Raw genomic sequence first — 13,283 nt, 5'->3', positions numbered from 1 at the left:
AGTAATATATACACTTGTTAAAAGATTCAATGTTTTATTAAATCAATATGCCACATGAGTAGTTGTGCCAATTTGTTAGTAAATGTGTTTTAAAGAAATTAATTTTTAAAAATACTAAAAAGAACTAATTTAATAAAACTCAACGAATATAATTGAATTAATAAATAGTGAATTAATTTAAAAAAAAAACACACATAAATGATTAAACAAAAACCATTAATAACATTAACAAAGCGAATTAATGTGAATAAAACAATAATTAAATGCTTAAACCACTCTTACGTACCCGGCATACTCGTTCCACCTGTAGTGACAAATAGCCATTCTTGAAACAATAGGAAAAGAAAATGGAAATTAATGAACTTAAAATTAAATTTAAATGCTGTATGTTTTAAACAACAGTCAATATGCAAAGTATTTGTGATTTTTTGACGAAAAATTTTGATAAATGGGATATTGAAAATGTGTCTATAAATAAAATGTGACTAAATAAATTCTGGTAAAATCCAGAAAATAGCTACAATGGTTACAATTCGGGTTTTGATTCTTCCCATGGGAATATACCTGAAATATTGTCACAGAGAATACGTGATGTAATTATACGTCCATAGGGGCTAAACATAGCCTCAAGTTCGGTTTGAGTTAAATTTTTCGGAAGTCCCGATACATATAAGTTGGCCCCTTTGATAGCCTCAGAGCTGGGACGAGCAAATGACACCTTAATAGTCTTGTTCTGTAGGCGAAGCCCATTAAGTGTATTAATGGCCTTTTCTGCATCTTCCTTCTGATGATAGTTTACAAAACCATACCCCAAACTCTGTCCTGTAAGATTAAAAGTTTTCTATAAGATGTTGTCGGGTCGTAACTGCCTTCAATATCTTAATCAAGCATTAATTAAATACTCCAGTTCTTAAAACTTCAATGTCATTATTTGAATAGTCTAAATCTAAAAAAAAACAGGATTTATTTTTCAAAATGGTTAAAATGATGTTCCTACGACTTGACTCAAATATCTTCCTTCAATATAGGGTAAATTAGTTATTAAATTTAAAATATATTACGCTTAGTACCATACATGTTTAGTATAAAATACTCCCAACGTTCCGAAAAAAAGTCGTACGTAACGGAGGGAGTAATTTTCGGATTAACGTATATAAACGTTATAATAGTTTACTAATTAATAGGGAATATAATTAATTGAAATTACAATATTTCATATACCTGTAACCTTATCGCGAATTAATTTGCAACTTTCTACTTCGCCGATGCTGGAGAATAGAGACCGAATCTCTTCTTGAGTCATATTCTGGGGTAAGTAGTTGACAATTAAATTCGTTTTGGATTCTTCTTGATTTCCACTGCCGCCATTGCTACTGCTACTGCAGTTCTGTTGACTACTATTGGTCTCAATCATGCCGTTTGTCATGTCCTTCTATCATGCAATTGAAATCAGTAATACTGTTGGATACTTATTTTATCCTGGTTTTTGGTATTTTTTTTCCTCAATCTGCACAAATTTGTTTTTGTGCACGAAATTTCCAAAAAAAAGAAGAAGCTACACTTTACTAGTTTATCTGCAATAGTAGAAAGGATAAAGAATTACTAAAATGAAAAAAAAAAAAAACTTAGTAAATTTAATAGTTTTATTATAGGTTTAGGGGGAGGTGGGACTACTTTGAGATATGGGGTTAGATTGATATACGGTTTTTCGCATATTTCTAATTTTAAAGGAATCTGGACTTTGTTATAATTTAGTACCACAATTGTGTTGTCTATCTAAATTATATTACGTTAAAGCTTAGTGTCTTTTACAAATATATGAAAAAAATGTAATCAATGTAGTCAAACAGCTCAATATAACCCTACCTTCGTCTATATGAATCCTCAATTCTTATATTATTTAAAATGGAATAGTCATTATGATTCTTTGAATTCTAGTGGGATTTTAGAATATCTTGGCTTAAAATTTATTCGGTTTCTATAATCAGTCAGTTTTCAAACAAAAAGAAAGATATTTAAATATATTTATTTATTCATTAATATATAAATTCATTCATACACATAACATGAATGTCCCTACATTTTTTAAACTCACTAATGGCTTCTACACACTAGAGAAATGTATGCCCATTTTGAACCAAATCCCCAATGCTAGGAGAAACTCTTAAATAATCATCTGAAGATATTGTTTTTTTTAGGTGTGATTCCTTCTAATCACACCTATTGTAATCCTCGGATTTTCTCAAAGTGCTCTGATCGATCTGAAATTCACAGGATATAGTGAGCGAAATTCAAATAGGGACGGACCTATATGTGGGTGGTGTGGGTGGTCTGTAAGCCGGATCAACCTAATATTTTTTTGTATAATATAGGCCTATCCAAAAATACTTTTTATGGTAGTGACCCACGTGCACTTGCGTTCGTGAGTGCACGCCAGCCAAAATATGAAATTTTTAAGTGATTTAAAGCGAAATTCAAATATAGTATAATATAATATATAATATAGTTGTGGATTGTGCTCTACATAAAAATTATTATATAAGATCAGTATTTTATGGAAATTGGTTTATAATACAAAATTGCTCTATATAATTTTACACAATTCCTGTCCAATTAAATCATAAATAATGAAAAAGAAACAATAACTGTGTATTATTACACATTCGTAAACAATCTAATAAGAAGCTGACATTTGCATAAAATTAATTCACGCATATATTAATGTGTAATCTCATCTTTAAATAAAAATTGGAATTCCATATATTTTCTCGAATTCACTATAAGATATGTAGTACGTGGATAGTGAACTGCAGGATCAAACATGAATTTTTGTTTAGCAAATTATTATAATATCATAAAATTGCGTATCCCAAATGTGTGAATAATGCTCTCTCTACAGAGTTTGATTAATAAAATCCAAAAGCAGATTATATAGCACGTCAGTAAATTGTTTGACCAGAGATTAAAATTTAATTATGGTAGAATTTCTGAACTAAAAGTGCAGTGCGTTGAGTTTCATTAGGTGGAAGAATATACGTCAAATGGGACAAAATGTTATATATTTTTGTAAAACCACTTGCCATTTCTAATCTATAAATAGTCCTATCAAAAAAATTCAAAGCGCGTTATAGTTATTTGCATAGTTGTCAGAAATCTTCATGTTCTAAGAATATCGAAATTGTCTAGAGTGGTAAAAAGTTGCGAAATCTCCATGCCAAAAATAATATTCTTTTAAGAATGCAGTGATGATGTATAAATTTACTTTTAAGCATTACACTGTTGAATTCAGTATCATCTAAAAGCTCATCTTCCTCTTACTTGGCTTTGTGGATTGCAGATTTTTGTTTATAAAATTTTGTAAGAAGCACCACCAACACAGTAATTTACGAAAATAGCTCACCGTACTGTGCCACTGTACAAGGTGGTTCCTCATATTATTCTACACAACTTTCACATATTCAGTATTAACAGCATAAAATTTAAGGAATGACTATGATTTTTTCTCTTAATGTTATTAATGACGTGTGATGTTTAAATTTTGATATTTAAATTTTTTGCCCGCGATCCCCGCGACCCCAATAGGGATAAACGGTTGAAAATGATGATAAGATGATGTATAAATTTTACAGGTAAGCCATTAATTTTAGTTTTTCGTTCAATTATGCAAATTTGAAGTTTTTACTTTAATTCTTTTCAATTATAAAAATCATATGCAATTTACTTAACTCACTCATCCTAGACCTTTATATAACCAAATTAATATATATTTATATTTTACAGTCTCATATTATTTATAATTTAGATTTCATATGTTATACTGGTAATGTATAAACATTGGTGTTAATTATATGAAACTAAGAATTACATAAATTTTGATACATGTTTCTAAAAAGGCTGCTTCTTGTATTTACAGAACCAGTCTGTGACGGTAAAACTCACACATATACGAAAATACTTTTCACTTTTCACTCTGCCAATGCTTAAAGAGTACCTACTTCTAAGTGAAGAGGGGGATCAGCGTCTAACTAAGGCAGTTGCTTAGAACAAATGTTTTCCCGTTCGAACCACACTCAACCTCATAAAAAATCAAAATAAACTAAGGAATTTTTTTTGATACATTTTCTCCAAATTTTAGTATAATTGTCCTGCAGCACAGTTTTAACTTTCAGTTAATTGAACTGATAATGAACTTCATTTATATAATAAATACAAAAAAATAAGAATTTGTTTCTTTTATATTACCTATCTTTCCATTTAATTCTTGTGTCAGCACAACACTGTACAAAAATCTACCTTCTTACAACAATATCGGTGGATGCGAAAAATCGATAAACTACAGTTGGAGATAATAGATTTTCACACGAAATTGTGTTCTTTTTTGCCTTTAAACAAACTGTTGCCAGCTTCGCGATTGAATCTCATAAATTTACAATTTTTTACAATTTTTCGGCTTTCATGTAATGGTTCAAATTAATGTTAATTTAAAAAGAAGATGGAACAATACATAAAATAATATTATTATATGAATAAAGAGAAATATTTAAATTCAAATGATAAACCAAAGAAAATTAAAGAAAAAAAACTCAAAAGAAATAATAAAAAATTAAAGAAAAAATTAATCGCAGAGCAATAAAACGTTTTCAACTCGACACGGAAACTCCAATCGAACTAAAAATTATACTCGGAAAATTCAACGACGCACAGTACGAGCGTTTTATCTTTAGAAGATTACTCTTCATCGGCGTCGACGTCGTTTTTTGTCATTACCATATCGTCCAGGTTGGGATTTAGGTAATAGTTTGAATAAAGAAATATATATTCAGATATATGTGCGTACACAGTGTGAGTCCAGTTGTTTAAAGTGAAAGTTTTTTTATTGAAAGATATTCTGCCAGAAAATCAAATGTCGTTTAAATACTTATATTGATGTGAAAAGAAAACAAAAAAATGGTCTAATTGCAATTTTTAACAATCAAGAATGCAATTCAAGTTGCAGAGATATTGAAGATTTTTTGGATAAAGCTTTCGTAACGATTTCACGGCTTTTAAAATTCCAAAGAATAGTACTTGTTTGTTGGCTACGTTGACCACACATATTTTCAAACAAAGCAAAAAAAACTCTTTTATACTTATATTAGTACTTATATCATTAAATCAGGGTTATTAAGTAGGAAGCATACCTAATACTTCAATGACGAAGTTGAGATATTATGGGCTTCACTCCAATTTCTACTATAAAAGAAATCCCAATTTATTTTTTTTTACACTGATGCTGGTCAGTTAAAATTCTATTAGTTGTAGACGTTATATAGTAATAGCAATAATATTCCATTTTCTTTTATCAATTATGAACCCCAAAGGCGGTTCTGGTTTATATGGGATTCAGCAAGCAGCATCGCGCCGGCGCGCCTTTCTCTGCCAACAATACCATCGTGTAAATGCGTATATTTGTTAAGTGAACAGTTTTCTAGTTTTCTATATGAGGAAAATATCTAATCGGTCTGATGATACGTTTGAGGTATATTATTTAATGAAAAAAAATCTATATTGAGTTTAGCAAAACTCATAAATATATCGTAATCATTTAAAGAGTAAAATTATTTTGTGAAATTATCTAAATTAATATAATAATGAGTTGATGAAAGCTAGACTAATTGTGTTATCACATTTGCACATTAAAATTTTAATGTGACTCACATTAATTGTCGCTTGTAAGCGTCCAAATATGTTATTTGTGTCTTTGAGTCACTTAATATTTGGGGTTTTTCTATTTATTGATAAAGAAGTGGACTTGGCCTGCAAAAATAAGTTTAAATTTACCTAAAGCATAAATATTTTTCACATTAAAAAATTAAAGAGAAAATCGCATTAATTTTTCGTATTAATGCTATAAATCAATTTATATCAAATTTTGCGGACCAAGTCTACCTTTTTATCAACAAATAGATCAAATTTTGAATATAAAATGATTCAAACACACAAATTACACATTTGGACTCTCACCAGCGACAATTAATGTGAATCATATTAAAATTTTAATGTGCAAGTGTGATAATACAGTTAGGTCTGAAACCCGTATAAGGGTCTTTGCTGCGATTCTTTAAAACTACTAAGTGATAATACAAATTGTAAGGTCGAGATAAAACCTGTAAATCTTTATAGGTGATGGGAACTATATTTGTTATATAGATGGGATCGATGGGATATATTAGAATTGAACTGACTTACGCACTGCCCTCTCTATACGATATCCCTCTAGAAATGGGCAAGTTTTTAACATTAATCGGCGTCGCTCAGAAATGATAGTGCTTAAAGGAATATATTATATTTCTTTCTTTGACAAAAAGAAGAGAATACCCTATTAATTTAAGTTCAACTGCTTAGTTTAGAAAAGTTATAGTTTTACAGAATAATTAGTACTTTATGCTAATCCCAGTGATGTATTAAAAAACTAACGTGAATCATACAGGGGCAAATTCAGGTCTTCTATTCGTCTTTACACCAAAAAAGTGCATATTGGGTGTCTAAGATAGATGTTAGGCAACCAATTTGTAGACTTGATGCGTTTGATACTAGGGATTTACGGCAACTTTTCAGCAAAATTTTGAATTTTTCCGCACAAAATCTTTTCAAGCATCAATGATTCTAGAATTGTATTTATGTTAGTGTTAAGAAAATATATCTCAATAAGTTTGTAATGATATGAGTAGTCAGTATCGCGCACGGTCAGATTTTTCAGAGGTATCGCGCACGGTCAGAAAACCATCGCGCACGGTCAGAAATGTCTCTCGCATAATATAGAGCATTGCAATCTGACCAGTGTACTCAACATTGATGACCACGACAATATCAATGATGTCACCACGTCTCCGAGGATCATTTTTGCTGATTCACTCCCCTCCCCCTTCTTCCAGTTTTTCATGGAACATTTTAGATTTTTCAGAAGTATCGCGCACAGTCAGATTTTTCAGAGGCATCGCGCACGGTCAGAAATGTCTCTCGCATAATATAGAGCATTGCAATCTGACCAGTGTACTCAACATTGATGACCACGACAATATCAATGATGTCACCACGTCTCCGAGGATGATTTTTTGCTGATTCACTCTCCTCTCCCCGCTCCTTCTTCCAGTTTTTCATGGAACATTTTAGATTTTTCAGAGGTATCGCGCAGAGTCAGATTTTTCAGAGGCATCGCGCACAGTCAGATTTTTCAGAGGTATCGCGTACGGTCAGAAATGTCTCGCGCATAATATAGAGCATTGCAATCTGATCTGTGGGCTCAGAAGTGATGACGACAACATCCATGATGCCACCACGTCTTCGAGGGTGATTTTTGCTGACCCCACATTTTCACTTTCAGTTTTTCATGGATGATTTTAGCCTAATATTCGAATCCACTGCCAGTTTCTTTTTTTATTAATAATTTTATTTGAAATCCCCATCTCCCCATGCTCACTTAAATTCATATTTTCAATTTTTGCTAATTATTTTATTTATTCTTATTCATTTAACTATTCTTATTTAAAAAAAAAATTGTTTTTCACAATATTGTGCAATGTGTAATGTGAATCCTTCCCGCGTGTGGATTGATGAGAGAAATGCAAAATGGAAAAAAGAGCGAGTGAAATGTTCTTGCGCTCTACGATGATTCATTTAGTTCTTTCAGGTGAAGGAGGAGTAAGAGAATACTATCATATGGACACTTGCATTTTTATGCTGATTGCATTTTTATGCTGAATAGACAAGGCAATGAACTGTTATGGACTATTTTTCTTTCATAAAGGAGGGTACATCCGCGATCCTCAAGTTTTTCTCGTATTGTTATCTCAAAATAAAATGAATTTTTAAAAATTATTCGATCATTTTTAGCAACTAACTATTTTATAAGGATGTATTACGTTGGTCCATAATCTATAAAATCAAATATACGTGGTACGTCTGATTAAATGTATGGAGATCTGAGGTATAGAATGCATGTTTGCAATCACAGCTATTTTTTTTAAATTATTTTCTGTAAAGAGTAAAATTCAAGTGCACAAAATTAGTTAAAAATCATTAATAAGCCAATTGACATTACAAAAAAATAACAAATGGTGTTTTAGGGGTTACATTTTCCACTAAATATGCAGCATTTTTCTTAACATTTCGATTTTATGTGCCTTTTTTTTCATATTCCACACTCACCTGTTATATAGTACTTACCTGTTATTCTATTTTCCTCTAAAACACTCCATAAAATATTTCTTTGTACTTGAAGAACATAATACTCCAGAAATGTTGCTATGATCGACTATCCAAGCGAAAAAAAAATGGAGATTTCATTGAGAGGACAAACGACAAGTGAGAAAAACAGTAAGTACTATCTTTTAAATTAAATGCTATATTTTTTTATTTTTCTTATATCTACAAATTTACACCATATTAAATTATAATTACAAATGTCATAAATAATAACCTAATTATCAACTAAATATAAACTTAGATACAACTGCTTTTGATAAAAAAAAGTCTCTTTAAATTGAATATTTAGAATTTTGAAAAGAAAAAACATTAAAAACCGAATGGTAATGAATCAAAATTATCGACACATCGTCGTTTATTAAAAGTAAATTGTGCCTTTTTCTGGTATGTCCCTGATGATAATTGAAAATGTTTTTTTCGAAAAATTTTATCCTGATATTTTACGTTAATTTCATCATTTTCACCAAACACAATTGACTTCAAACCTTCAAAATTAATTTCTTTCTCGATGTGGCGATTCATAGTGATTCCTTTGAAAACGACTTTATATGAATACGTATTTGTTGTCGGGCAATAAATTTTTAAACCATAAGCTTTCGGACCGCAGCTAACATATTCTTCAATGAAGGAACCCTCACCATAATCAGCGATCTCATCCGTCAGTTCGCCGAGAAATTTTCCGCACTCAAGAGGATTCTCTTCGCCAGCAGGTACTAAATAAATAACTGAATCCGTATCGCAATAGAAAAGGTTACGGCCTAATTTGGAAAGAACGGAATACAACTTTATGCGAGCATTTGTCGTTGTGCAGATACCAACACCGAGATTAACATATTTTGATGGTGGAGGATCAGCACCAGAAGAATATTTCCAGGAAATAAAAATCTGGCGTGGTCCAGCCACGTAAAAATCTGTAATATCGATGTCTTCTGAAGAAAGTAGACTATTCATTTCTTCATTTGTATTACACACCGTGGTTTTCGTGTGATCTTCTCGCATAATAAATCGACCCCAAAGACTATTGAGTACGATTTTTGACAAAGATCGCATACCTTTATTAACAGATATGTTATCTTTGTCAAGCTGTATTCCCTCCTTTTCGAAATATTCACGGACGTAATTTTCCTTTGAGGCATCGGATTCGACTTCATTAGGCCACCCGCTGGCTTCCTGCTTGAGTTTTAAAAAATTGTCAACATAGCCTGCAAATAAACCCTTCTCACCAGTGTCGCGATTATACTCAGCGGTTTCATACGACCAAAGCACAAAGGATTTAATAATTTTGTATCCGTGTTGCACGGCTAGTCGAATTTCTTCGAGGGACCACGTACCTGTGAGAGTTCTTTCACTGTCAGAATGAGTACAACGATCCGTGTTTGTCATTTCGGCACAAATTCTGCAGAGAGGAAATATTAATCGGCTGTTGCACTTGTAAGGCAAACACGGAATATACAATTCTCGTGGCGGCAAAATTTCAACTTTCGCGATGCCGTCATACATTAAAATCTCCTCTGGAATCACGAAAGATTTTAAAATTGTGGGGTGGCCTACAAAATATTTAGAATACTTGTTCGCCCAGGGATACAATGACGTAAAGTCATAATAATAAATGCGATCACCTGGGCGACATTTGTAATGAAGTCTAAATACTTCTGTCCGACCACCGTACACGGCACTCCGAGGATCAAACCCTCCGTCTAAGACATCTGGGTGATTCTCAATTGCTTGTGCAAGCTCGGGGTCGTTCTTTAAAGTCTTTCGAAATTCACATTCCCATACGGTAACTAAATTGTATCCAAGACTTTCAATTCTACGCCATCGATTCAATGTTTTTTCGTAACGATTATGAATGGTGTCTTGAGGGTCTCTGGAACAGACGTAATCCCTATTAAAAATGCATGTGTGACCGTGGTAATAACAACCCTCAAAACTGTAAACAGTATTTGAGGCCTCATCATAACCATCTGCAATAATTCGTGAGTTTTTAAGTCTAACTTCGTATTTAATATCACAGTTTGTCGTCATCTTTAAAAAGACAAGCCATTTTAATCCAATTTTGCTTTGCAGATTCATAAATGTTGAGCTGTAATTGTTTTTAGGTGTAATAGCAAGTGTATTTGGAAGCAAATAATTCTTCCTATACACCTTCATTACAGCATCAGCAATAGTAACTGCTTGCAAAAAAGGATTTATTCCAGTAGTTTCAAGGAATGAGGACATGAAGTTAATGCACCCTAGAGTTAAGATTTTAACATCCTGGGTGCAATACCGAATTAACTCCTCACGATTATTAAACGTGTCATTCTTATGGGAATCATACCATTCTAAAAACCTTTGATACCTTTCACCTGACATTGAATCGATGGCGTAGGCTTCAATAGGCGGATATTTTCCTACATAGTTTTTGTTTGCATCTGTATTAAACTTGTAGGGATATTCACCCTTTTCACAAGATGGCAAACCGAAGCTCGAGGAAAATTTAGATAGCGCGAAAGGAATAAAGCTGAGAGAATCTAGAAACGTTATATCGCGAATTTTAATTGTTAAAATTTTGCATCCCGTTATGATCGGGGAAAGTTTCTCGTCCCTTTTACAGAGCTCTTCCAAAATAAATTGAGCATCATAACTTTTTGCGTTATGAGCAATTACTGCAATTGGGTAGGGACGGAAACGTAGAGCGAAATCAACAAATTTATAAACGCATGACTGATTATTAGAATTTTCAAAAATTTGAAAGTCTTGAGTACAATTTTCGCAATCCGTAGAAGAATCTGCATTTTTGTAGCAGAGATAACAAACTTCTTTGGCTACGCAAAGATTAGCTCTATGATTAGAAAAGCCATTCCCCGCATCAACAAATTCGGATTCAAAGTCGTAAAAAATTAGTCCAAATTTTTTGGGAGGCTTTGCCTTGTACTGCTGAATAAAACAGAAATGTGGATTTTGTACTTTCTTATAACAAATTTCACATTTCTGTGTATAACATTCATGAGTTTTATTCGTTTCAAAAATATGCGAACAGTTTTGGCAGATTCTAAATGTTTGGCAAACCTCCCCATCAATATGATTTTGAAAGCAAGAATCACCCCTGAATCGCCTGTTACAAGATGAACAATCTTTCAAATATTTCGTAGGCTTGCATGGAGGATGACTATGACAAAATTTGCAAACCATAGAACATGTGTGTTTATTGTTGTACAATATTTCACAAAATTCGCATTGGTATTTATAATTAAAAAATCCTTTGACATTTTTTATACAAAAGAAATGCGACTCATCTTCATTGTAAAACAAATTTATGATTTTACTTTTATTAGACTCTGTTATTTTGGATGAGTACTTTCGACTATTAAAATCTTTTAAATCATCGTAAACAACAACTCTAAATTCATAATCATATTTTTCTTCAAATTTGCGTACCAGGTCCAAATTATATTTTCCATCTTTTGTAATTTGTACACCGAGAGAAGTAACTAATTTGTTAACAGCTTTAATCAATGTGTTTTGAGTAGATTTGTAATTTTTGATAATTCTTTTCGATTCATTCTTATCATTTAACAAAAGGGACATACCAAAAATCAATGCAATCGGTAGACAGTTTCCATCCAAATCAACGTCAATGATGGATTTTTGTTTGTAGTGGCGCATGTTCTTTCCTGTCATTCTTTCTGGAGTATGATGGCGACCCCTTCCTTCTTGAGGATGTAATAGGTGTGCTCGAACCCCCAATATATCAGTGGAGTGAAAAGCACTGGTACTTTGATGCACTTTCTCCAAGTTCCCGAAGATCGCATCCTTTGAGAGAGCATTTATGGGGCACCTCCCAATATATATTGGCCTAGTGTTTGGGCTATCAACGAGATACACTTGCAGAACAACTTTGTCATCAGGTGTAGATTCGCTACGAACTATATCTAAAACTTCATCAAAAGCGTTATCCCACCATTCAGTCGAAATATTGTCCGATGGATTTTTTATTTTAAAATCTATCTCCAGTTGGGTGACTTTAAAAAAAGCATTAAACTTTTTCACTTTCGATAAAATTTCTACAAATTTCTTTTCAGTGTCCTGATTTTTAATTTCATTTTGAGTGTCTGAGTTCAAAATCTCACCAACATTTTCTTCACTATTCTGAATCTCAACTTTAGCATCTTCTACGCTGTCATTTGATATTTTAGCATCGTTATTCATGATCAAATTTTCATGATCACTGGTGTCATCTTTACCATCAATTTTTATACGATCACTTTTAATTTCATTTTGTTTATCATGAGCAATAATAGCACCATTGTCTTGACTTTCATTATAAGAATTAACATTTTTAAGCACTGTATCATTATTACTTCCTTTATCTTCGCCAACACTATCGCCAGAACCAATTTGTACGGGAGCCGATGCAATTTTGCGCTTCTTAGTAGGAGGCTCATAATAATCACTATCCTCCTCATTATATAAAATTCCACATACTTTTTCAGTTAGAACGTCATCTGGTAAATTTCTAATGTTCATGGTTAATTTTTTTTTATTTGTGGCTGAAAGATTAAGTCCTCCTTTCACCATTTCTTCTAATTTTTCCACAATGTCTTTAAACAAATCACTATTCTTCTTATCACCCAAAAGAGCGATTAATTCTGAGTCAGATTTGTTGAACAACATCGCACGGATCATTGCGTCGGTTGCCGAATTGATTGTATTTGTAGATTCATTCATAAGAACTTTAATCACGCGTGAGAACTTATTAGCTTCGATAGAACTCATTTTCGTACTTGACTTTCTTGTACTTGGTTCACAAGGAAAAATAATAGAGGTGTTGTCACGAAGAGTGTCCAAAAACCTTTAATTGATTCTGATTGTGTTAAATGTTTAAATAGATTGCAAAATTGCAAGGTTTGCATTTTTTAGACAATATGATGAAAAATTGTCACAAATAAAACGATCAAATTTCGGCACGTGTAATTTTCTTTTTTCAGAATGTTGTAAAAGGGTATTCATTGTAATATTTTGTGTATATCGCACTTTTTTGCATGTAGACATCTTCG

At 32.2% G+C, this 13,283-nt stretch overlaps 1 protein-coding gene across 3 annotated transcripts; it reads right to left on the bottom strand.

The window, feature by feature from the left end:
- Positions 1-263: 263 nt before the first annotated feature.
- LOC129809281 (ELAV-like protein 2) lies at positions 264-4,694 on the bottom strand. 3 transcript variants are annotated; one of them, XM_055859111.1, is made up of 4 exons: positions 4,243-4,694; positions 1,222-1,574; positions 565-822; positions 264-325 (listed from the first exon to the last, which is right to left on the bottom strand). In XM_055859111.1, exons 2-4 carry the CDS (start codon positions 1,424-1,426, stop codon positions 279-281), a joined length of 510 nt encoding a protein of 169 aa, XP_055715086.1. In that variant the 5' UTR covers positions 1,427-1,574; positions 4,243-4,694; the 3' UTR covers positions 264-278. The 3 variants fall into 3 exon arrangements, with proteins under 3 accessions (XP_055715086.1, XP_055715087.1, XP_055715088.1); XM_055859112.1 differs by lacking the exon at positions 4,243-4,694 and adding an exon at positions 3,319-4,226; XM_055859113.1 differs by lacking the exon at positions 4,243-4,694 and adding an exon at positions 3,263-3,284.
- Between the last annotated feature and the right edge of the window lie 8,589 nt (positions 4,695-13,283).

This window comes from Phlebotomus papatasi, unplaced genomic scaffold, assembly GCF_024763615.1.
Source record: "Phlebotomus papatasi isolate M1 unplaced genomic scaffold, Ppap_2.1 HiC_scaffold_545, whole genome shotgun sequence".
In the NCBI taxonomy this organism is placed as follows: Eukaryota; Metazoa; Arthropoda; class Insecta; order Diptera; family Psychodidae; genus Phlebotomus; species Phlebotomus papatasi.
Note: the sequence above shows the minus strand (reverse complement) of the source record. Positions and strands in the feature narration are given on the sequence as shown.

Bases quoted from the DNA above. Each gene is read 5' to 3' on its own strand.
- LOC129809281 (XM_055859111.1), bottom strand. From the start codon at position 1,426: ATGACAAACGGCATGATTGAGACCAATAGTAGTCAACAGAACTGCAGT. The intron at 823-1,221 runs GTATATGAAATA...TTAATCTTACAG, and splicing joins AATTCGCGATAAGGTTACAG to GACAGAGTTTGGGGTATGGT. The intron at 326-564 runs GTATATTCCCAT...TATTGTTTCAAG, and splicing joins TCTCTGTGACAATATTTCAG to AATGGCTATTTGTCACTACA.